The sequence below is a fragment of the Triturus cristatus genome, chromosome 3_1 (genome assembly GCF_964204655.1).
Source record: "Triturus cristatus chromosome 3_1, aTriCri1.1, whole genome shotgun sequence".
Classification (NCBI taxonomy): domain Eukaryota; kingdom Metazoa; phylum Chordata; class Amphibia; order Caudata; family Salamandridae; genus Triturus; species Triturus cristatus.
In genome coordinates this window covers 521,326,526-521,349,499 of record NC_140583.1, presented here as the reverse complement: position 1 = coordinate 521,349,499, position 22,974 = coordinate 521,326,526, and the positions used below count along the sequence as shown (strand labels likewise).

The 22,974-nt window shown below is 49.7% G+C and overlaps 1 protein-coding gene across 4 annotated transcripts in view; it reads left to right on the top strand.

Annotated features, from left to right (window-relative positions):
* POLG (DNA polymerase gamma, catalytic subunit) overlaps nt 1-22,974 on the top strand; it is an 862,381-nt gene that overhangs the window by 74,471 nt on the left and 764,936 nt on the right. For all 4 annotated transcript variants that reach the window (XM_085644442.1, XM_085644444.1, XM_085644443.1 and 1 more), the window contains one exon: nt 6,750-7,398. In XM_085644442.1, coding sequence (XP_085500568.1) covers nt 6,818-7,398 — 581 coding nt within the window. In that variant the 5' untranslated portion in view covers nt 6,750-6,817. The remainder of the gene's footprint in view (nt 1-6,749; nt 7,399-22,974) is intronic.

Below are 22,974 nucleotides of genomic sequence, written 5' to 3'. Positions count from 1 at the left end.
CTCTTTAAGGTCCCTCGCCGCATCCCGCAACGCAAACAGTCGCCGAACCGCATCAGGCGCCTTTGAGGGAGAGAAAACACCATTACGCAATGCTTTAGCATCTAATACCACATCGTCAGGTTCAAAGACACTGGAATATTTCCGGAAAGTAGCAATCACTTCCTCAGAAAAGTGGCACAAAAAATACAACCTTTCTCTATCCTGCCACAACTCCCAAGAATCCAACAACTCAGCAAGGGATAACTTGCCCTTAAGTGCACGATAGGAAACTTGCCGAAGCTCACCCATTCGCTCAGCCGATAACATGGACCGCGTGTCTACCTTACCCGAACCCGGTCCAGAATCTTGTGGCCTCGGGGCAGACGCGCCGGCATAAGGAGGCGGAGAACGATCTAATAAATAAAAATCATCGTCATGATTATTAAGGACAGGATAGAGTGACTGACGAACAGCATATTGACCCGAGACTTGTAACCTACGCTCTTTCTCTTGCCTCTCCGTCTGTTCTCTTTCCTCCCGACGCTTTGCTTCCTGCGCTCTCACATGATCATTCTTTCGTTGCTCTTTATCAAACAGCGCTTTCTCACGTTTCTCTCGCTCACGCACTTCCTTCACCCATAATCGCACACATTCAAACATGTCTTGACGAGCACGCCGTTTACACATACACTGTTCCATATACTCAATCTTACGCATATCAAACGACCCATACAACGGCCACCGTAACTCAGGATCCTTTCTGGTATATTTCCTCCATACTGTGCTGTACATTATGGAAGAAAGACCATGCTTCACATACATATCCCTATTAGGAGTCCCCTCTGGGGGAGCTGGAGCAGATTCCTCGAGGTTTAACCGGTTTCCAAAGCAGCAGCACCACTTACGGAGTGCGCTAAAAGCAGGCATGCTCAAAAATAATGCAGAATATGCAGTATTATCAAAAAAATGGCACTTAAACGTTGTGCCGTTCAAAGTTACACAGTTCCGGAGAAATATCTCCACATTACCTGCCTATATGTGTTGCAACGCATATATTCTCACAATAATCAATACAAGATATGACCGGTCATCACAAATCAAACTCAAATAGCCAAACCAGGCTTCAAAAACTCGGAGCAAGTACCGTACAACGGTTCTTACCAATCAAGAGTCCAGATTCCAACTGCCAAGCTCCAAAATTCGCCCAAACGGCTGTCACGTCAGGACCGACAGAAGAGGTCTCAGTCGAGGACCGGCGCCACCCAGATGGTCAGGTCGGAAGGGAAGGAAGAAAAACCTCGGGATGCCAGGACTAAAGTGCCTCTGGCAGTGATCACATCCCCGGCCAAATTCCTCACCTTCGTCGCGACCAATCCTTCGAGCATCCGAGTCGCCGATGAGCCCCACGTGACGGGCGCCAATTGATGAATACAGGCCCCAGCTAGGCCCGCAGGACACAAGGGTTCGCTCTCCTGCAATGGAATCTATAAGGAAGTTGGCACGGAAACTGCAAAGTACAAAGACAAGGTTTATTAACCCTCAAGGGTGGTCCTACAATCCATACAATACCCTTCAGTATTGCATAGAGTAGCACAAAGAACTTGCGTACACAGTCCCCTTTTATACACAACAGAGGGGCTCATAAGTGGGAGGATACAACATGAGGCAAGGAATGTTACCTTTTATGGACATTTTCGATACAAGATCAATATGTGGGCGGAGCTGACATACTCCTTGAGCCCGCGAAAACATGGTCAAGCAAGGACTAACTGAAAACAGATGTGGTCAAGCCTGGGCATGCGCCAGGCGGACAAAGGAACTATTTATAAACTGTTACTAGGCAGATTACAAGAGCAACTAACACGAAGATAGGACTCTTCTCGTGTTGAGCACGTGGAGACATGACAATACAAAATGGAGTCCAGACTTTAGTTAACATAACGAAAGAGACATGTGTAAGGCAGGAGAATTCATGTCTTTAGTAAATGCTTAATCACATCGTGGTTTCAATTTACAACACTCTCGCTGCTCGAGGTCCTCTCACGACTCCAGTGCCTCCGGCCTGTGGGTCCATGTGATGAGTTTGCCCTGCTGGGATGGTTCCCCGCCCCCCTCTTTCCCTGATAAAGTAGGGATGTTAGGCCTGCTTGTGGGACGTCTGAATCTGCTTTATTTGTAAGTTGTCAGAGCCCAATAAAGTTTTGGTTAAGCAAAACAAAACAGTGTAGGAACTAAAGAAAGAAAACACTAAAGTCCTCTTCTTTCGAGGTCTGGTCGTCTCTTCGTTGATCCTTGGTCCTGGAGTGTTTGGCCGTGGTGAAATGGCTCCGGGAGAAAGCCGAGATGAGGCACAAGAAAAAGAAAAGAAAACAAAGATAAAGGGACTTTAGTCACTTGTCTGTTTGTACGCTGCAAGGGGGTTAGGGATGTGCGCACCACCAATGTCCCTAGCGGTGCAGTGCCTAGGGTGAGGGAAGTTTTACTGTGCTCCGTCTGTTGTGGTCCTCCGTCCCGCCCACCACTTCTTAAACAAAAAGGAGGGAGGAAAGGCCACTTGCCTGCCTCCACGATCTCGCCTCCTTCTCCTCTGCTGGAGGGCCGGTCTCGCTCGCTTTTAAGAGGAGGTCTTCCTCTGTCCTCGTGGTTCTTCCCTCTTGATTGTCTCTCTCCAGCACGTCCCGCGGGGTGTCCTCCTTCGTGGATGGCGCGTTCGTCGTTGTCTCCTCTCGCCCTGTGCGCCGCGTCTCCTCCCTGCAGAGTCCCCTCTCCGGAGATCGCCAGCCCTTTTCTTCTTCCTGTCCCGTGATTCCGGCACACGACGATCCAACAGCTAGACCGCCACCACTACTTCCTGTTGCGGGCGACCCGGCGGCCATGTTGGATTTCTCTGCGTTCTCTGAGATCTCATCACAGTCCACTTGAGGGTCATCTTTGAATTCTTTGGGCTCCCCTGATTGCTCTGGGCCTGCCCTGACTCCCCTGCTTGTGGTGAGTCACCTGGACTTTGCTAGTCCCGACACTGCACCTTCTTCACTTTCCGCTTTGCCTTCATTTGCCAAGGCCCCTCAACTCTCGACATTCGACGTGGCACAGCTTGTGAACGGCTCCTGGTCTTCCACAGCATAGCCTGGTCCTCACCTCTGCAGCTCCAAGCTCACCACCACCTCTCCTGCAACACCGACTTTGGTGAGCGTTCGTCTTCCAGGTCACCTGATCACTTTCAAGTGGCATAGACTCTGTCCCCTCTGCTTGCAGGTACCTCTCATCTTAAATCCAACTTTGGGTTCTACCAGACACTTTCACATTCTCCAGCAGTGGCATCTTCCTGAAGTCCTCCATTGAGTTTGACGGCAGTTTCCAATGCCACTGCACACCTACTCACCTGGCTTCCCTGGGGCAGGTATCCTGGTTCCTAAGGTATCCACGGGTGGGGTGGCTCTCCAACATTCTGTCTTCCACGGGGTTTCTTCAGGGTCCACTGGGAAGGGTCCTTCTTCTGTAAAATTGCAACTGCGACCTACCCATTGACTTGAAATGAAATCGCGGTTGTGTTCCCACTCTGCACACAACCTCCGTGGGGCTCCTGGTTACTTACCTTGGGCGGTTCCTTGGGTCCCGGGCATTTCTGCATCCTCTGGACAGAATCTTGACTTGGATCGTGGTTCGCATACCACTATTTTAGTACATGGTTTGCCCCCCCCCCCCCGCCCTTGGTACCACTGCCCCCCCCCCGCCCTGGTGACCACTGTGTATTACGTGCTGCTTACCTGTTTCTATTGAAATGTAATGTGTAAATTGTGCATTTCTCCGGCTAGGATATATCTGTATGTCTTAGTGAGTTATGTTCTGGTAAAACAAGCTTATTTACACTCCTTCTGGTCTAAGCCTGAAGGCTGCTCTCCACAGCTACCACTGAGAACTTCCTAAGGTTGTCTAAGACCACTAAAATCACCATGAGGGTTGTCTGGATTAGTGCAAGGTGCGCACTTACATAAGTGTAAACCATATACCAAGCCAGCTTCTCACAGGCTGTTTTCCCTACCTGGGCATATAAAACATATCTTATACTCTCCCTGCTTTTTATTACAATGCACCCTACCCTTGGGGCAACTAGTGCAGACCTTGGAGGTAACCTATATGTAATAAAAAGGTAGTTTTGGACTTTGGAAGTACTTTTAATTTTAAAGTTGAATTTGGGCAAAGTTTAATTTTAAAACCAGCTGCCAAGGCGGAACTGGCTTTAAAATGGCATGGGGCACCACAACACTGTACATGTAAGTGCATTAAGTCCACTGGGACTCAAAACCTACATGCCCTACCATATACTAGGGAATTACAGGTAGCTGGTCTTAGTCAGTTAGAATGATACCAAATACCAGATACTTTAAGAGGCCAAAGCACTGGCCCTCGGCCTGGTTGGCAGAGGCCGGAGCACTTTCAGAGTCAGTAACCATCAGTCGAAAAATGCGGGGTGATCAGGCCAAAAAGGGTGACTTTCCTATACTTGCTGATGGCCTTCTCAATCAGTTTAGCTGACTAGGGAAGTGATGAGATGGGTCAGAAGTTGCTCAGTTGATTCAGGTTAGCTTGAGGATGGCATTGAGTTTCCATTCATCCAGGAAAGTGGCAGATGTGATGGACGTGTTGGTGATGTGGGTGAGGGTGGTGCTGATTGGTGATGTCTGCATGATTGCCTATGTGTTGTTTCTGAGAGGGTTGTCCTTTCGGTCAGGTGGCCTTCTTGGTTGGTGGCGGGTAGGTTAGCAACAAGTTCTCAGGGGTTTGGTCGGTGTGCGAAGTTGCTGTAGATTTTTGAGATTTTGCTGTGGAAGAAGTTGGATAGGTTGTCACAGAATGATTGAGGGTGAAGTGAAATCCTTGACAATCAAGAAAATCTCCTTGCAGCTGCTTGGGCTTTCTTCAATGCAGTCCACTAGTGCTTTTTTCTTTGAGTCTCTTTTTTTGCAAACTGTCAACGATGTAGCACGAAGTGCAGCTATCACGTTGCCAAGCATCACTGATGGTCGCTGGGGCGCAAAGAGTCAGGTTCCGCAGAGCTTCTCGTTGGTGGGCGGTATGGGCAGAAAGATATTGGCACAAACAGGCCCATTCATGGTCGCAAAGAGCCCTGAACTTCAGGATTTCTCCTTTTGTTTGAAGAGAAGCTTGCCTGATTCCACCAACAGTACAGGACCTGAGGGGCACCTTTTTGTAAGAGGGGGGTGTCAGGAACTCACTCGTGCAGGGCTCAGGCAGGTCCAGGCAGCAGTTCAGCTGGGCAGTTGCAAGGAGCCTCTGGAGCTTGTTATGTCCTTGTAGCTCAGAACAGGAATTCAGTAAGCCGACCCTTAGAGTCACTTCAGCCTGGGATGAAGGTTGCAGGTTCAGTCTTCCTTCTCAGAAAGCAGGGCAGCAGAGTTGCAGGGCAGCAGTTTAGCAGCCTTTCTTGAAATAGAGCAGCACAGCAGCCCTTCTTTTGTAGTAGCAACAGGTCCAGGAATGTATTGAAGAGTTGGATCTGAGTATCCAATATTTATATCTGGGGCCTTCTTTGATGTAGGAGACGTTTTCAGAGAATTCCTTTTGAAATACTTGAAGTTTCATGCCTCCCTTGCCCTGGCTCCAATCTGGCTGCATGAACAATTCAATGGGACAAATCCTTGTGTGAAGGCAGGGCACAGCCTATTCAGTTGCAAGTGGTGCTATGCTCAGCTCCGCCCCCATCCTGCCAGTTAATGGCCCATCCAGATACCTCTACTCCCTCTATTGTTTTGCTGTCTGGGAGGAAAAATCAAAGTCCGACTGCCAGCTACAATCAGTCATGTGACCCAGAAACAGGCTGCAGGAACTAAATGGTTAGAGCAGGAAAATTGCAAATTTTCAAAATTGTCCCTTAAAATCTGACTTTACCATTAATGAGCATTTATAATTACAGTTTCTCAGACACCAAACATGAAATATTCACCTGTTCCCAATCAAAAGTCAGAACTTATTAAATGAACTGTAGCAACCCAGTGTTATCGATGAGAGTGGTAGGCCTCACAGTAGAGGAAAACAAATTTTGTTTTTCACGACCAGGACATGTCCAACTTTTTAAAAACCCTACACTGTGCCCCATGGGCTTGTTAAGGGACTACTCTATGGTTATTAAAAAGAAAGGTTTAGGCCTGGCAGAAGGTTTTTTGCCAGGTCGAAATGGCAGTTTAAAACTGTACTATAGGCTGCAGCGGCAGGCCTGAGACATGTTTTAAAGGACTACTTAGGTGGGTGGCACAATCAGTGCTGCAGGCCCACTAATAGCATTTAATTTCCAGACCCAGGGTACATGTGGAACCATTTTACTAGGGACTTACACGTAAATGAAATGTGCCGATTGGGTGTAAGCCAATTTAACATGTTTAAGGGAGAGAGCACAAGCACTTTACCACTTATTAGGAGGGCAAAAGTGCAGAGTCCTAAAAGCCAAAAAAACACTGGTTCAGCAAGGTAAGACAAAAGTCTGTGGTGAACTGCACAGAGGGCTAGGTCCAACATGCACTATGGCATGCGCTTTATTTTTGTTTACATTCATCCATGGTGACAGCAGCCCCACGGCTAAAAATCATTACAAAGCCAATAGCTCTCTTGTAGGCGTTGTTAGTTATATCTAAGTACTTTGATATTTGTTGTGCTCATCATAATCTGTATTCTTAATGAGATCAGGTTGAAAAGCAGGGTTTAAACACATCAAATAAAGCTGTATAATAATTCAACCTTTTTTTTTCTTTCAGGCGGAACCAACCAAAGACAATGAGCAAAACACTCTTCATATTTGCAAAATTATTATAGCCTGATAACAATGATCAGCTTATTTGAGAAGAAGTTGCTGCTGTCTTCATTAAAGAAATGGAGCACCCTAAGACGTCTTTCAGATACTTGTTTAAACTCACCACAAAACGAATGTGTTGATTCTTGCAGCAGCCAACAGAGGATGAACCCACTGAATATTCAGATGCTATCCAAAGGTCTTCATGAGCAAGTTTTCCGTGGTGAAGAAGCTCAATACGCAGAAGACCAGATTCAGAAAAGTATGAAACATCTCCAAAAGCATGATCTATGGGGCAAAGAGACTTCCTTGGTCCCAGATGTGGAGTTACAGTTGCCAAAGATGTATGGAAAGAACATAGAAGAACACTTTCAGATTCTAGCTCAAAAGCAGAGTTTACCCTACTTGGAGGCAGCTAATGATCTTCTGCAGTGTGAACTCCAAGCCATGCCACAAGAATGGTCTTGGCAGGTAGGGTGGACCAAATATGAAGTCGACGGCGGAAAGACGCTTGTAGATTTCCCAGATGAGAGAGCCTTGGTATTTGATGTTGAAATCTGCATGTCTGATGGGCAGTGTCCAACACTAGCAGTAGCAGTTTCTCCAAGTGGCTGGTAAGAGTTATTCATTTGAACTAGACTTTTGATTCTTTCCTCCATTTGATATTTTGATTACCCTTTATGAACCTGTTTATGCATTTAAGAAGCTGATAATGCAGTTTTCCCTATTGTCTTTGTATGCAATTAGTCTATATATAGGTTGGTAATTGAAAGTCACTACCATTGCTAAGGTTTTGTTGCAGATGTGAATTCGGTCTCTGTTCTCAGTTAAGTTCCCAGTCTCCTTCTGTCCACTCCACTGAAACTGCAGTCAGAGCCGTGCTTGGTGGTTGATCCAACTTCTCCAGTCTGCCCCGAGTACCCAGCGTTGATGTTACTACAGTATTAACGCTTGTGACAAGCGTGACATGTTGTGAATTTATGAAAGACCCTGTATTAAGTATCCCTTCTTCCATGGCCTGTTTTAGGCACTAAATGGATGTTAAGTTTATGAACTATTTACATTTTCGATTTTGGGGGAGAAGGTGTGAAAATAATTTGCGATTTTGAAAACTACAGTATCAATGAGTCCAAAAGAGCTCCAGAAAAACTGTACAGTTGCATTTATATGGAACATCACAATAGCCTATTAATTCAACCATAAATGTTTGGAAATCTAAGGCATTCTAGTAAAATTTCAGAACTATGAAAAGTGTATAGAATTATGTCCAACTTATTCTTAGACCTTTAGATATAGAGACAGTCCAAGAAGATAAACATTGCCTTGCACCATCCCTCCTACTGTGACACTTCTCATCTTGTTACCAGTAAAAGGGAGACATCTATTCAAGACCCCTTCTCTTGTCCGTAGAGCTATATGGCAACAAAATATTTGATAATTCTTCTGAACATATGTTCCATGGCTTCACTGGCCAGCAAGCTTAATTCACTTATTTCAGAGAATACCCTCTATATTATTACTTTTAACAGTTATCTGTTCTTATCTAAACAACTTATATGTTGTAAGATTAGAGAGATTTTAATATGTTGTCATCAGGGTCATATTTTTCTGTTAATGTATCCAATAAAGCTTGCCTTGCCTGTAAGGTAGAGAAACCGTGGAACCATTCTACCCCTCTTGTTTCTCTTATTTGCTTCTCACCCTTTTAATACTTGCCTGTAAAATAAAAGGGATGGCCACACAAAACACATCCTTCGAATTCTCTTTAACTGATGTCTAGGACCCAATTTTATTCCCCCTCCCTCATCTCCCCACAACTTTCTTGTCTTCACCGTTAATCATGGCTTGGTTCCTTCTGTCTGCTACTGCCTGCCTGAGTCGTACACCAAATTCTCCCTCGGTCCTGCTTTTACAGTGATCTCCCATTTCCAAGTCCCACCTGCACAGTTTGGCAACTCTGTTGTATCTCCTCTCAAGAATCTGATGCATGCAAGTTAATTCTTCCGGTTTTGTAAGCTAAAAATTAATTTAGATTTCCCCTGGTTATAACGCCCTACACTGTATGGGACATTATATTTCTGAATTATTCTCTAAATCTACTATTTTACAGTTCCCAAATGTTTCCCATTTTGCTCTGCCTGAATATTTGAAGCCGCATAGATGGAGCCTTCCCACTCCTCTTCATGAACCAAGGTTGCCAACACAATACCCTCACCACTTTGAGGCATCAGTCCTATCTTGGGCACGACATGCCACTGCCATGTGAAGAGGGAAGTTTGAGATGCTGCCTTTAACATGCCGCCCCTTCAAACTTCTGCATTCACCCTCATTGCTCACTGAGCCTGTAACATGAATAAAAAAACTTCAGAAGATTAGCTTAATTTACAAATACAATGTAAGCCATTGGTTGTTGCTTGAAAGTATGCTGTCTTCAAAGCTCAAGTCAACACAACAACAAAACGAAGCAATGCAAAACAAATACGGTTAGCGGCTGTGGGTCAAGTTCATTGAGTCATTTGGTTCTGTGAGTCAACCAGCTTCAGCCATAGGCATGTTTTCTGTTTTTCTGTGTCCTTTACGTTTTGAGTCCGTGCACATTATTTTGCAGATGTTTACATTTTATGCACTATCACATTTTGCTTTGACGGAGAATAAACAAATTCGTCAGTGTCCTGCTGTTAGCAGTGTTTTTGGATGTGGCACAGTTTAATCAGGCTGAACAGCACGAACACCATTGCATGAAGCTCCCTTTAGCCGCTCTCTCCTGTGGCTGAATGCTGGCCCGCTAGCTACTTGAGGTTTTCTTCTCCATGTTGCATTATTCTGCATGCTGTTACCTTTCTTCTTCCCTGTGTTGTTGGTTCTTGTAGTGTGCTAAGTGCTCAAGCTAACCGGAAGTGCTGAGCTACATTTCCCATCTCTCTCACTCTCTTGGTTTATTTCATAGCGGTGGTGACATCTGACTCACCCATGATTCTCACCCCGCTTATCCAGACCACGCAGCACCATTCTCATGGTATGATTACTCTCTTGAATAATTGTATATGTTGTTGGGGACCCGGTGCTTCCCCAGACCACCTTTTTTGTGGAATCCACTGATTTACCATAGACTCTTGGTCCCTACCTCTATTTTTTCTCTCAAGCTTGGAATGCTCCACTACACCTTGTTGATATGGCATGTGCTCTATGAGATCCCCAATGCCTTTTTGAGCTCCAACAATACAACTTTGCGTTTTGTTTTCACAGCAGGAGTATGTTTCTGTAGTGAGTTTGCATGTTGTGGATCCCCTGAGCTCCACAGGCTGTAATTTGTGTTAGTGAAATGATCCGTGTCCACTGAAGAGGAACAACTTGGTCTCCAGCTATTTCTTGGTTCCCTTTGTGATCGTTTGTATTTTCTGAGATCTCTTTAATTTGCAGACTGCATATCATGTAAATGCGTGCTGATAAACCATTAGCTTGCTAGTGATCAGTCCTTGTTTTTGTGTGCTATTTTAAATCTATGATAATACATTGCCTGCATGTTACTGCAGTATGTCAGCTGATCCTTAACTCTGTTTGTAGCCCTTCTTCGCTCACATACTATGATCCTTCTCTTCATGAGGTTCATGTTGTAAACACAATGACATACTGTAAGACCTGGGGTCTCCAGGCCCTAAGGGGGTAACGTGACACGAGCGGCTGGGCACCCAAAGGCTTGTTTGTAAAGCGACCATACAACACGCACATCCACTGAAGCAAGGAACGCACACAATAAGGGACGCCACACTGTAGAGATTTATGCAAATAACTCAAGTTTATCCAAGCAGTTCGAGATAAATGCAATTCATGGGATAACAAGGCAAGTCAAAACATATATATGCACTTCATGAGATATAAAGTCAGTTATGGAGATGATAATGGCAATTCACTTATGTCAGCGTTTGATCCGCCAGCACCATATTCACCAGTATGATATTCACCAGTAGGATATTCACCAGTAGGATATTCACCAGTAGGATATTCACCAGTAGGATATTCACCAGTAGGATATTCACCAGTAGGATATTCACCAGTATGATATTCACCAGTACCTCGTATATTTTACTCCCCGTGGTAGGGTTTGGGGAATGTAGCGCTACTCCTGGGGGTGTGCAGGGACCCAGGGCAGACCTCGCGGGCCTACTGCTACCTTGGGACAAATCTGACGAACACCTCCAGAGCAGAGCATTAGAACATAACGCTACTCGTAATCAGTAACCAATAGCAAGGTATACTTCAGAACGGAGCATTTAGAACATAGCGCTACTCTTAATCAATAGCCATGTATACTTCAGAACGGAGCATTTAGAACATCGCGCTACTCGTAATCAGTAGCAATGAGTACTTCAGAACGGAGCAGTTCACGGAGCACAACGAGTCGCACGGAGCGAGCCTCTCGTACTCCGGTGCAGTTCGGGAGACACAAAGTTCCGGGATAGTCAGTGGGGAACAAGGGCGAATCCCTCGGAGGGGTCTCTCTGTCGGGGTGACCAGGGGACTCCCACGGAGAGGGAACCCGGGCTCAGGGTGCGGTGTGGCTCCCAGCCTGTAGGGGGCGCACCGGGGTCAGTCCCAAGCCTCCGGGCTTACCTTGCTCGACGTCGGGAAGGCGTCCACACCGACTCCGAAGTCCGCAGGTGATCCTGTTGCGACGGGGGGCCGGCCACGGCCTCGCGCACCTTCACCACAGCTGCGACGGCAGCGACAGGGCCCCGGGCTTCTCCTCGGGCCTCGCAACGATGAGGGGCACTCTTCCGGCCTCCGGGCCGCAACGGTGAGCGTGCTTCAGCCTCCACGCCACAGGGGGGGGCTCAAATTAAGCTGGGGGGCTCCGCGCTTGACGGAGCACGCTGCCGGGGATCCCAGGCTAGGTCAGGGAGCGCAGGGGTCACAGCGCTAAGACCTGGTTGATCCTCAGCGATACCAGAATGGGTTAGGTAGGTAGTTTCAAGGTTCAATCTGGACACACAGTCTCAGCATTCAGTTCCGGCAAGTAGTTTGCTCTGGAAAGTCTTGATGGCGCAGATGTATCTGGCGCCCTTAAGGGGTTCTGTTACAGGGGGGTAGGGAGTGAGTTGGCGACTAGGTCCTTCCTAGTCAGGCTGGGCAGAGGTTCCCTGGGTCCTCCTACTGCTGGGCAAGATCAGTGGGTTTCACAGGATCCCTCACTCACTTAAGAGGCAGCACCTAAATCCTGTCACTCTCAGAGGCATAAGTCCCTGGCTAGGCCCTACCGCCTACACTCCTGCGTGGGTTCTCCAGCTCTGCTTTACCCCACTGGCCAACTGACTAGAAAAAGTTCCCTCCCTCACTTATGTATCCCTAGGTCAGGTGACCTCTAGCCAAGGCGGCAAAAGTAAAAACCACACCTCCCTTCTAGAAGGTTCCAGCACACTCCGGGAGCTTCCCCATTCTACCTATGGGACAAAAAAGGCGGGCTGGTGTCGCAACATTGTTGTGGGGTTCCAGCCAGCTCCTGGCAGCTAGGGTGCTACTAATGAAGACCACTCCGCAGTAGCAGGGGCCTGTGGCAGCCATCTTGGGAGAAGGGAGCACCTGCACCTTAACACTGATTGGCAATGAAAAGGCGCCCGGAGACCTAAGTCCAACATCAAAATGACGGTGGAAAAAATGAGGCACGATCAAAAATAGATGGGGAGACCACCCTAGGGCTGACAGGTCCAACACGCGTCCCCCCAGCCGAAAGAGGGGAGAGCTACCCAACCTCTACGGAGTTCTCATCGCTAAGGCGGAAAAACCTGGAGAGACCGTCAGCATTGGCGTGGTCAACTCCGGGCCGATGTTCCACCCGAAAGTCCATCCCCTGTAGGGAAATGGACCACCTCAACAACTTGGGGTTTTCGCCTCTCATCTGCATGAGCCAGCGAAGGGGGCGGTGGTCGGTCTGAATGAGGAAGTGAGTTCCAAAGAGGTATGGCCTCAACTTCTTCAGAGCCCAGACTACCGCGAAGGCTTCTATCTCAATGGTGCTCCATCGCCGTTCCCGAGGGAGGAGTCTCCTGGATATGAAGGCCACTGGTTGATCTTGGCCCTCGGTGTTGAGTTGCGAGAGCACCGCACCTATGCCGTGCTCTGAGGCGTCGGTCTGCACAATAAATTCTTTGCTGAAATCCGGTGTTGCTAGTACTGGAGCGGTACACATCGCATGTTTCAGCGTGTCAAAGGCTTCTTGGCATGCAGCTGTCCATATGACCTTACGAGGTTGCTTCTTCGAGGTCGATTCCGTCAAGGGGGTCACGATGGTACCATATCCCTTGACGAACCGGCGGTAATACCCAGTGAGGTCGAGGAAAGCTCGGACCTCTGTTTGGGTCTTGGGGGGCTCCCAAGCCAAGATGGTCTCTATTTTGGCCTGGAGGGGTTGCACCTTACCTCCGCCCACCAGGTGTCCCAGGTACACGACAGATCCCTGTCCAATCTGGCACTTGCTGGCTTTAATTGTTAGGCCAGCACGTTGCAGCGCCTGCAAGACCTCCTGGAGGTGTTGCAGATGGTCCTCCCAGGTGCCACTGAAGACAGCTATAGTAACAACACATGATACCTCTGTCACCATAAATCAAATAGTCGGTTTCTTGCAGTGGATTTTTATTTTCCACTTCGTACATGTAATATTCATGAGCTATATTTCAGAGTTTTACAAGGGTATAACGTCCTTGTGTGAGATGGCAGAGTATAAAGGCCTGTACAGATGTGTACTGGAGAGGGAAGAAAGAGGAATTGAGAAGAGACAGATTCAAGACCAGTGTTGTAATTCACTGGTTTCATTCAAGCCATTTTCAATTGTGTTCAAATACATAATGGTTTTTGCCTCAAACTTGGAAAGGAGACTATCAACATTAGCTCCATATACCCGCTTTAGGACAGTCCATTTGATATCATTGGGGCTATGTTGATGTTCAATGCAATGTGTTACCATCGGTGCAGTTAGAATCTTGCGCTTAATTCTGGAACGGTGTTGGGTCATTCTTGTTTTAATAGCTTGGGTTGTTTTTCCAATATATGCCAGTGGGCAAGGGCACAGGGCGCAGTATATCACGTTATGGGTGTTGCAATTCGTAAATGGTTCATGTTTTATGAATTTGTTTCCATATACAAAGATGTCGCCCTCTATGGTACTCTGGCAAGATGTACAATTACCACACTTTCGGTGGCCTTTGATCGGTGGTAGGGATAACATAGTTCGAATTTGTTAGACCTGTCAGCCCTTTGGGTGGTCCCTCCTCATCATTATTTATTTTGTCCCACTTTTGCCTCAAACCCTGTTTGAATTTTTCCTTTTTGGGAACCACCAGACTTTTTCGTGTTGCTGCAGATTCAGGGAGCCATTTTAGCTACCCCTGAAACTTCTGTCTGAGGGCCTGGAGCACAAAATGGTGGCCACCTGTGACATCACCAGCATCCACTGGAACCTACTAGCACCTTCCAGAACATTCCAGAGCCCTGTGACAGTTGGAGGCGGTTTAGAATGTTGGGAACCTAAGACAGAGAGTTGGCAGTTGGAGCTGGCAGTTGGCACCTGACTGGTGAGGAGTGAGCAGCAGAAACCTGAAGGAGGAAGGAGTGAGGCAGCAGGGGTGGAAACTTGTGCCTGGAGTGGGGTCCATAAACCCACCCTTGATACTAGTCCCTACAGACTGAGCCCAGCCTGGAGCCTTGTGTGGGAAGAAGCAAGAAAAACCATCCTAAGGACCTGGACAGCAGGAACAGGCCTTAGAAACAGAGAACAGCAAGATCCTGACCTGGAAACTGGTTTCCCTGGAGTCCGACGTCGAGTAGCCTGAGACCTGGAGCCCGAGGTGGAGAAGCGGCGCCGACTGGAAAGCGGACGTCGTACCCGGAGCCGCCAGAGGTCGAGAGAGGGCGCCGTCAGAGGTCGTGAGGAGTACCAGAGGTCGAGGAGGAAGTCACCCGAGGTCGAGTGAGCGGCGTCATGGGAGGAGTGAAGTCCGCCCTCCGGAGTCGTCGGAGACCAAGGTGAAGTGTACCGGAGGTCGGGAGTGAGGATCGCACTCCGGAGTCGCCGGAACCTGAGAGAATCGTGCCGGAGGTCGGGAGTGGAGGTCGCACTCCGGAGCCGCCGGAAGTCGACATCGAGTCAAGGCCGGCCGACGTCATCGAAGTTGAGGTCGCCATCGGACCGGAGCCGCCCGAAGTCGACATCGAGTAAAGACTGCCCGACGCCATCGAATCGGAGGTCGAGATCGAGCCGAGGCCGCCGACATCGAACCAGAGCCGCCTACCGGCGTCGTCAAGAACTGACATTGTGCCGAGGCCGCCGACATCGAACCGGAACCGCCTCACGGCGTCGACACGACTCCAGCGGCGTCGGAGCATCAGAAAAAGGGCAGTAAGTGGAGTAGAGGGCGCCTAAGGCCCTGTGGAGACCTGAGAGACTGCTCTAAGGGGCTAGGGAGGTGCTGGAACCAACCTGACTGTGCCAGGGGTGAGCTGGGACTAATCTAGAGAGGTTGTGTGGAGGGAGAGAGCCAGGTCTCTGGTATTCCCCCCTTGATCTACCTCAGTTTAGGCCTCAGCCTTGTCCAAGCCAGGGAGTAGACACCCTCAAGCCTTCCACATCCCCACAAGCTGTGCCTGGGCCAAATCAGCCCTTAGGAATTCAAAAGTGATCTGATTCTATGAGTGTCACTGTCAGCTTTTAAGTATTTATTAGGGGCACTGTATTTATTGTATTTAACCCATTTATTGCTTCACTGTATTTATTGGTCCACAGTATTTATTGATGCACAATATTTATTGGTTTACAGTATTTATTGCCTCAGAATATTTAATTGCCTGTATGTATTGCACTTATATTTATGCCTTCATTATTTATGATCACCCCTATTTATTGAATCATTAAGCCAGTATTTATTTGACCTGCACTATCTAAAAAGTTTGTATATTGTGATTGTTATTTATTCATCCAATCAGCAACTGAGAGAAAAAGAAGATAAAGAAAGATATTTTCATAATTTTTACGGTGTAGAGTCGTTTTTGGAACGGATGCACGCATGGTTATTGTATGGGTATGACGTATGCTTAGCACGGTGCCTGATTCCTGACCACTCGAGCCAAGCTACCACAGTGTGTCCGGAAGAACACCACCACCCTTCCAGAGTGGGAGTGTGTTTTTCCAACATAATTGGTGTTCAGTGGTGGGATAGAGCTGTGCCTACGTATACTCAACAATAACTGTGGGTAGTCCATAGGCCTACACCGGGAGTTTTCTCAAAGCGGCCTTCCTAATTGTGGGTTTTTGTTTTTTCCAAATTTACTCTGGTGGTGGGAGGAGGTATTATTAAAGGTACCCCCCTGCATAGTTACTGCACAAAACCTGTCCTCTAACCTGAGTGGGCGAGATGGAGTTTGTACTAGAAAATCTAGAAACGTACACTGTGGCCCAACTCAGGGAGTTTTGCCAGCGGGAGGGGGTGTATTGTCCCCCAGGAGCAAAGAAGGGTGCACTCCAAACCAGCTTAAGGGCTTGGGGGGAGGCACGCCGAGAAAGCAAGGCTGAGGAGGAGGACAGGGATAGAGAGCCCGACAGTGAGGGAGCTGGTATGTACCAACCTGAGGTGGGGAACCTGTCAGCGGGGCCCAGAACCATTTCCAGGAAGGGCAGCAGTGCCTCTAGCGGTGGCTTGTCTGAAGTGGAGTTAACAGACCGGAGGGAGAAAAGACAGCTCACATGGGACTTAGCAACGCTGGAGAAAGAGAAAGAGGAACAGAGGATGGCTCATGAGATAAGGCTGAAAGAAATAGATCTTCAGATCCTGAGAATCGGGGCACACCCTGTACCTAACGGTGGCAGCAAAGACCAAGAAAGAGAGTACACCAGGGAACCCAAACCCTACCTGCCAAAGGACATAGTAGCTAGCTATGGGGTGGGTGATGATATCGCCAAGTGGCTAGCGGCCTATGAGGTCTCGTTGAGGGCCCATGGGGTTCCAGAGAAGTACTGGGGAGGGGGATTGTACAAGTACATGCCTCCAGCTGGTAGGGATGCTTTATTGGCCCTCGAAGAGGATGAGCAGACCCACTACCCCACCATGAAACTGGCGCTCATAAGGAAGTTTGGACTAACACCCGAAAAGTACAGACAGAAGTTCAGGGGTAGTCACAAACTGGGCACACAGAATTGGGTGGACTTCCTGGACTATGCAAAGAAGGCCCTTGAGGGTTGGATTCAGGGCAGTGAAGTGAGGAACTACGAGGGGTTGTTTGACCTAGTACTGAAGGAACACCTGCTCGAGAAATGTTTCCCTGAACTGCGGCAACACCTGGTGGATAGCAAGCTGACCAGTCCCCGGAAGCTTGCTGAGGAGGCGGACATTTGGGCTAGTACCCGGGTGTCCACAAGGGGGACTGGAGGGGATACTCAAAAGGCCGGACAGGGCGCCCCCCAGAAGAAGGAGGGAGGGGAAAAGAAAAAGGAGTTCTCCAAAGGCCCCCAAAATAACTTCCAAGGGAAGGGAACAGGATTCACCCCTAGGGCTAACCCACCCAGAAATCCTAATCCTGGCCAGAGTCAGCAGCCAAGGGTTGTCCATTGCTATGAGTGCGGTGGCGTTGGACACTATAAAGGAGATCCGAAGTGCTTGAAACGACCACCCCCTCCCATTGGAGGAAAGACCCCCGGAGTAGCTAGTGTAGTGCTCGGGGAGGAGATGCCCTTAACTAAGGGAAGGGAGTGGGCGGGTGTCACTTTAGTGTCCCTGGGAGAACGGGAGATGGTTCCTAAGATCCAGGTGCCCGCAAATACCGCAAAGTATGGGCAGTGGGTCACCATCAACGGCCAAAGAGGGGAGGCTCTGAGAGACACAGAAGCCAGTATGACTATGGTGCGTAGCCAACTGGTGTCTCCAGAGCAGGTAATTCCCGATGTACTCCACCCAGCCGCGATGGCTGACGGCAGAACAGGTCACTATCCAGTGCCCGAGGCTCCCTTTGAATGGGGGGGGGGGTTGCAGGTTCACTTCGAGTTGCCGTAAGCCCTGCCGTGCCAGTCGATTGTCTGCTGGGGAATGACATGGAGCACAACGCTTGGAAGGAGGTGGAATACCGGACTCACACTGAGATGCTGGGTACACCTGACTGGGCCTGTATTAGTACAAGGTCCGCGACTACCCGAAGAGGGAGTTCATTTCGGCTGGAGCCTGGAACAAAGGCCCAGCCAGCTGCCAGTCAAGGGAAGAACCGAGGACAGGAGGAGCCTGCCTCTGCGTCCCCACCCCGTAGGACGGATAGGCCACCGGAGGTGGTGGACCAGGAGTCTGCGGTGGGGGACGTTACCAACCTGGAGGACCTACCCATCCCGGCCGAGTGGCACGTGGAGGGAGGCCCGTCCAGGGAGGAATTCTGCCAGGGCCAGAGGGAGTGCCCTACCCTTGAGGGGCTGAGGCGACAGGCCGAAGCCCAGGCAGCAGGGAACGTTGAAGGGAACTACAGTGTTTACTGGGAGGATGGCCTCCTCTACAGTGAACCCAAGGCACCCCTACATGGATCGTCACGAGCCTTGGTAGTCCCTCAACGTTATCGAGCCTTCCTTCTGGAGTTGGCTCACGAGATACCATTGGCAGGACACCTGGGGCAAGACAAGACCTTCGCCCGTCTTGTCCCACACTTTTATTGGCCTCAGATGAAAGTGTCGTCCGATACCTACTGCCGGACATGTGTGTCTTGCCAAGCCAGTGGGAAAACAGGGGTGAAGCTGAAAGCTCCCCTGGAACCACTTCCTGTCGTTAGCACCCCCTTTGAAAGGGTGGGCATCGACATTGTGGGTCCGTTAGATCCGCCGACTACAGCTGGTCACAGGTTTATCCTGGTTCTGGTGGATCATGCCACACGGTACCCAGAGGCAATACCTCTGAGGACCATAACAGCACCTGTTGTGGCTAGGGCCCTGATGGGAATCTTTACCCGAGTGGGTTTTCCCAAGGAAGTTGTGTCCGACAGGGGGACCAACTTCATGTCAGCGTACATGCGGGCCATGTGGAAGGAGTGTGGAGTGACATACCGGTTCACCACTCCTTACCACCCCCAGACAAATGGTCTGGTGGAGAGGTTTAACAAAACCTTGAAAGGCATGATCAGAAGTCTGCCTGAAAGCCTGCGGAGGAAATGGGACGTCCTCCTACCCTGTTTACTTTTTTCCTACAGGGAAGTGCCACAGAAGGGAGTGGGCTTCAGCCCCTTCGAGCTTCTGTATGGGCACCCTGTACGTGGACCTCTCAACCTGGTGAGAGACGGATGGGAAAGAACTCCCAGAAAGCTTCCCCAGGATGTGGTGAGCTACATGCTGGCCTTCCGGAGCCAAATGGCTAAGTTGTGGAAGCAAGCTTCTGACAACTTGGAAGCCAGCCAAGCAGTGATGAAGGCGTGGTATGACCACAATGCTCACCCGGTGGAGTTGGAGCCTGGCCAGAAGGTGTGGGTGATCGAACCAGGAGAGCTTAGCGCCCTCCAGGATCGCTGGTCAGGACCCTTTGAGGTGTTGGAGAAGAAGGGTAAGGCTACCTACTTGGTGGACCTGAAGACCCCTCGTCAGCCCCTGCGGGTGCTGCATGCTAACCGCCTCAAACCCCACCACGAGAGGCCCGAAGTCATCTTGATGATGGTGACTGACGGAGGAGAGGACGTGGAAAGCGAGCCTCTCCCCGATTTGTTTGCGTCTCAAGAGAAGGATGGGTCGGTGGAGGGAGTGATTCTCTCCCCATCTCTAACTCCTGAACAGCAGGAGGACTGTCGCCAGGTCCTGGGGCAGTACTCTTCGTTGTTCTCCCTTGTCCCGGGTAGGACTCACCTGTGCGTCCATGACGTGGACACAGGAGACAGCCCACCTGTGAAGTCCAAGATCTACCGGATGTCAGACAAGGTGAAGGCCAGCATTCATAGTGAAGTCACTAAGATGCTGGAGCTAGGAGTGATCGAACCTTCTAGCAGCCCCTGGTCCAGTCCGGTGGTGTTAGTACCAAAAGCTGCACCACCGGGTGCCCAACCAGAACTGAGGTTCTGTGTGGACTATCGGGGACTGAATTCAGTGACCAAAACTGATGCTCATCCGATCCCTAGGGCGGATGAATTGATTGACCGGCTGGGAGCTGCCCAATATCTAAGTACCTTTGACCTTACTTCAGGGTACTGGCAGATCTCTTTGACTGATGGAGCAAGGGAAAGGTCAGCCTTCTCCACGCCCAATGGCCACTACCAGTTCTGTGTGATGCCCTTTGGGCTCAAGAACGCACCTGCCACGTTTCAGCGCCTGGTAAACCAGATCCTCACCGGAATGGAGAGTTTCTCTGCTGCTTATCTGGATGACATAGCCGTCTTCAGTAACAGCTGGGAGGATCACTTGCGTCACCTGCAAGCTGTTCTCCAGGCCCTGAGACAAGCTGGATTGACGATCAAGGCCAGCAAGTGCCAGATCGGGCAGGGGTCGGTAGTGTACCTTGGACACTTGGTGGGTAGGGGAGCGGTGCAACCCCTCCAGGCGAAGATCGAGGCCATCATGGCCTGGGATCCCCCCAAGACACAGACGGAGGTTCGAGCATTTTTGGGCCTCACGGGATACTACCGCCGCTTCGTGAAGGGGTACGGTACCATCGTAGCCCCCCCTCACGGAGCTCACGTCCAAGAAACAACCTCGACGGGTAGTCTGGACGGAGGCTTGTCAGCAAGCCTTTGAGAAATTGAAGAAAGCCATGTGCGAGGCCCCGGTCTTAAGGGCCCCAGACTTTTCCAAGGAGTTCATTGTCCAGACAGATGCATCAGAACATGGCATTGGGGCAGTGTTATCGCAACTCAACGAAGAGGGTCTGGATCAACCCGTGGTCTTCCTATCCCGGAGACTACTTCCCAGGGAACAGAAGTGGAGTGCAATAGAGCGTGAAGCCTTTGCAGTGGTATGGGCTCTGAAGAAGTTGCGGCCATACCTGTTTGGCTCGCACTTCCTAGTTCAGACCGACCACAGACCCCTTCGTTGACTGATGCAAATGAAGGGGGAGAATCCCAAGTTGTTGAGGTGGTCTATTGCCCTACAGGGAATGGACTTTCAGGTGGAACATCGGCCTGGAGTGGACCACGCCAATGCAGACGGTCTCTCAAGGTATTTCCGCCTTAGTGATGAGAACTCCCAAGGGGTTGGGTAGCTCTCCCCACTTTCAGCTGGGGGGGACGCGTGTTAGACCTGTCAGCCCTTTGGGTGGTCCCTCCTCATCATTATTTATTTTGTCCCACTTTTGCCTCAAACCCTGTTTGAATTTTTCCTTTTTGGGAACCACCAGACTTTTTCGTGTTGCTGCAGATTCAGGCAGCCATTTTAGCTACCCCTGAAACTTCTGTCTGAGGGCCTGGAGCACAAAATGGTGGCCACCTGTGACATCACCAGCATCCACTGGAACCTACTAGCACCTTCCAGAACATTCCAGAGCCCTGTGACAGTTGGAGGCGGTTTAGAATGTTGGGAAGCTAAGACAGAGAGTTGGCAGTTGGAGCTGGCAGTTGGCACCTGACTGGTGAGGAGTGAGCAGCAGAAACCTGAAGGAGGAAGGAGTGAGGCAGCAGGGGTGGAAACTTGTGCCTGGAGTGGGGTCCATAAACCCACCCTTGATACTAGTCCCTACTGCCTGAGCCCAGCCTGGAGCCCTGTGTGGGAAGAAGCAAGAAAAACCATCCTAAGGACCTGGACAGCAGGAACAGGCCTTAGAAACAGAGAACAGCAAGATCCTGACCTGGAAACTGGTTTCCCTGGAGTCCGACGTCGAGTAGCCTGAGACCTGGAGCCCGAGGTGGAGAAGCGGCGCCGACTGGAAAGCGGACGTCGTACCCGGAGCCGCCAGAGGTCGAGAGAGGGCGCCGTCAGAGGTCGTGAGGAGTACCAGAGGTCGAGTAGGAAGTCACCCGAGGTCGAGTGAGCGGCGTCATGGGAGGAGTGAAGTCCGCCCTCCGGAGTCGTCGGAGACCAAGGTGAAGTGTACCGGAGGTCGGGAGTGAGGATCGCACTCCGGAGTCGCCGGAACCTGAGAGAATCGTGCCGGAGGTCGGGAGTGGAGGTCGCACTCCGGAGTCGCCGGAAACCTAAGGAGAGGAGCACCGGAGGTCGGGAGTGAGGATCGCACTCCGGAGCCGCCGGAAGTCGACATCGAGTCAAGGCCGGCCGACGTCATCGAAGTTGAGGTCGCCATCGGACCGGAGCCGCCCGAAGTCGACATCGAGTAAAGACTGCCCGACGCCATCGAATCGGAGGTCGAGATCGAGCCGAGGCCGCCGACATCGAACCGGAGCCGCCTACCGGCGTCGTCAAGAACTGACATTGTGCCGAGGCCGCCGACATCGAACCGGAACCGCCTCACGGCGTCGACACGACTCCAGCGGCGTCGGAGCATCAGAAAAAGGGCAGTAAGTGGAGTAGAGGGCGCCTAAGGCCCTGTGGAGACCTGAGAGACTGCTCTAAGGGGCTAGGGAGGTGCTGGAACCAACCTGACTGTGCCAGGGGTGAGCTGGGACTAATCTAGAGAGGTTGTGTGGAGGGAGAGAGCCAGGTCTCTGGTATTCCCCCCTTGATCTACCTCAGTTTAGGCCTCAGCCTTGTCCAAGCGAGGGAGTAGACACCCTCAAGCCTTCCACATCCCCACAAGCTGTGCCTGGGCCAAATCAGCCCTTAGGAATTCAAAAGTGATCTGATTCTATGAGTGTCACTGTCAGCTTTTAAGTATTTATTAGGGGCACTGTATTTATTGTATTTAACCTATTTATTGATTCACTGTATTTATTGGTCCACAGTATTTATTGATGCACAATATTTATTGGTTTACAGTATTTATTGCCTCAGAATATTTAATTGCCTGTATGTATTGCACTTATATTTATGCCTTCATTATTTATGATCACCCCTATTTATTGAATCATTAAGCCAGTATTTATTTGACCTGCACTATCTAAAAAGTTTGTATATTGTGATTGTTATTTATTCATCCAATCAGCAACTGAGAGAAAAAGAAGATAAAGAAAGATATTTTCATAATTTTTACGGTGTAGAGTCGTTTTTGGAACGGATGCACGCATGGTTATTGTATGGGTATGACGTATGCTTAGCACGGTGCCTGATTCCTGACCACTCGAGCCAAGCTACCACAGTGTGTCCGGAAGAA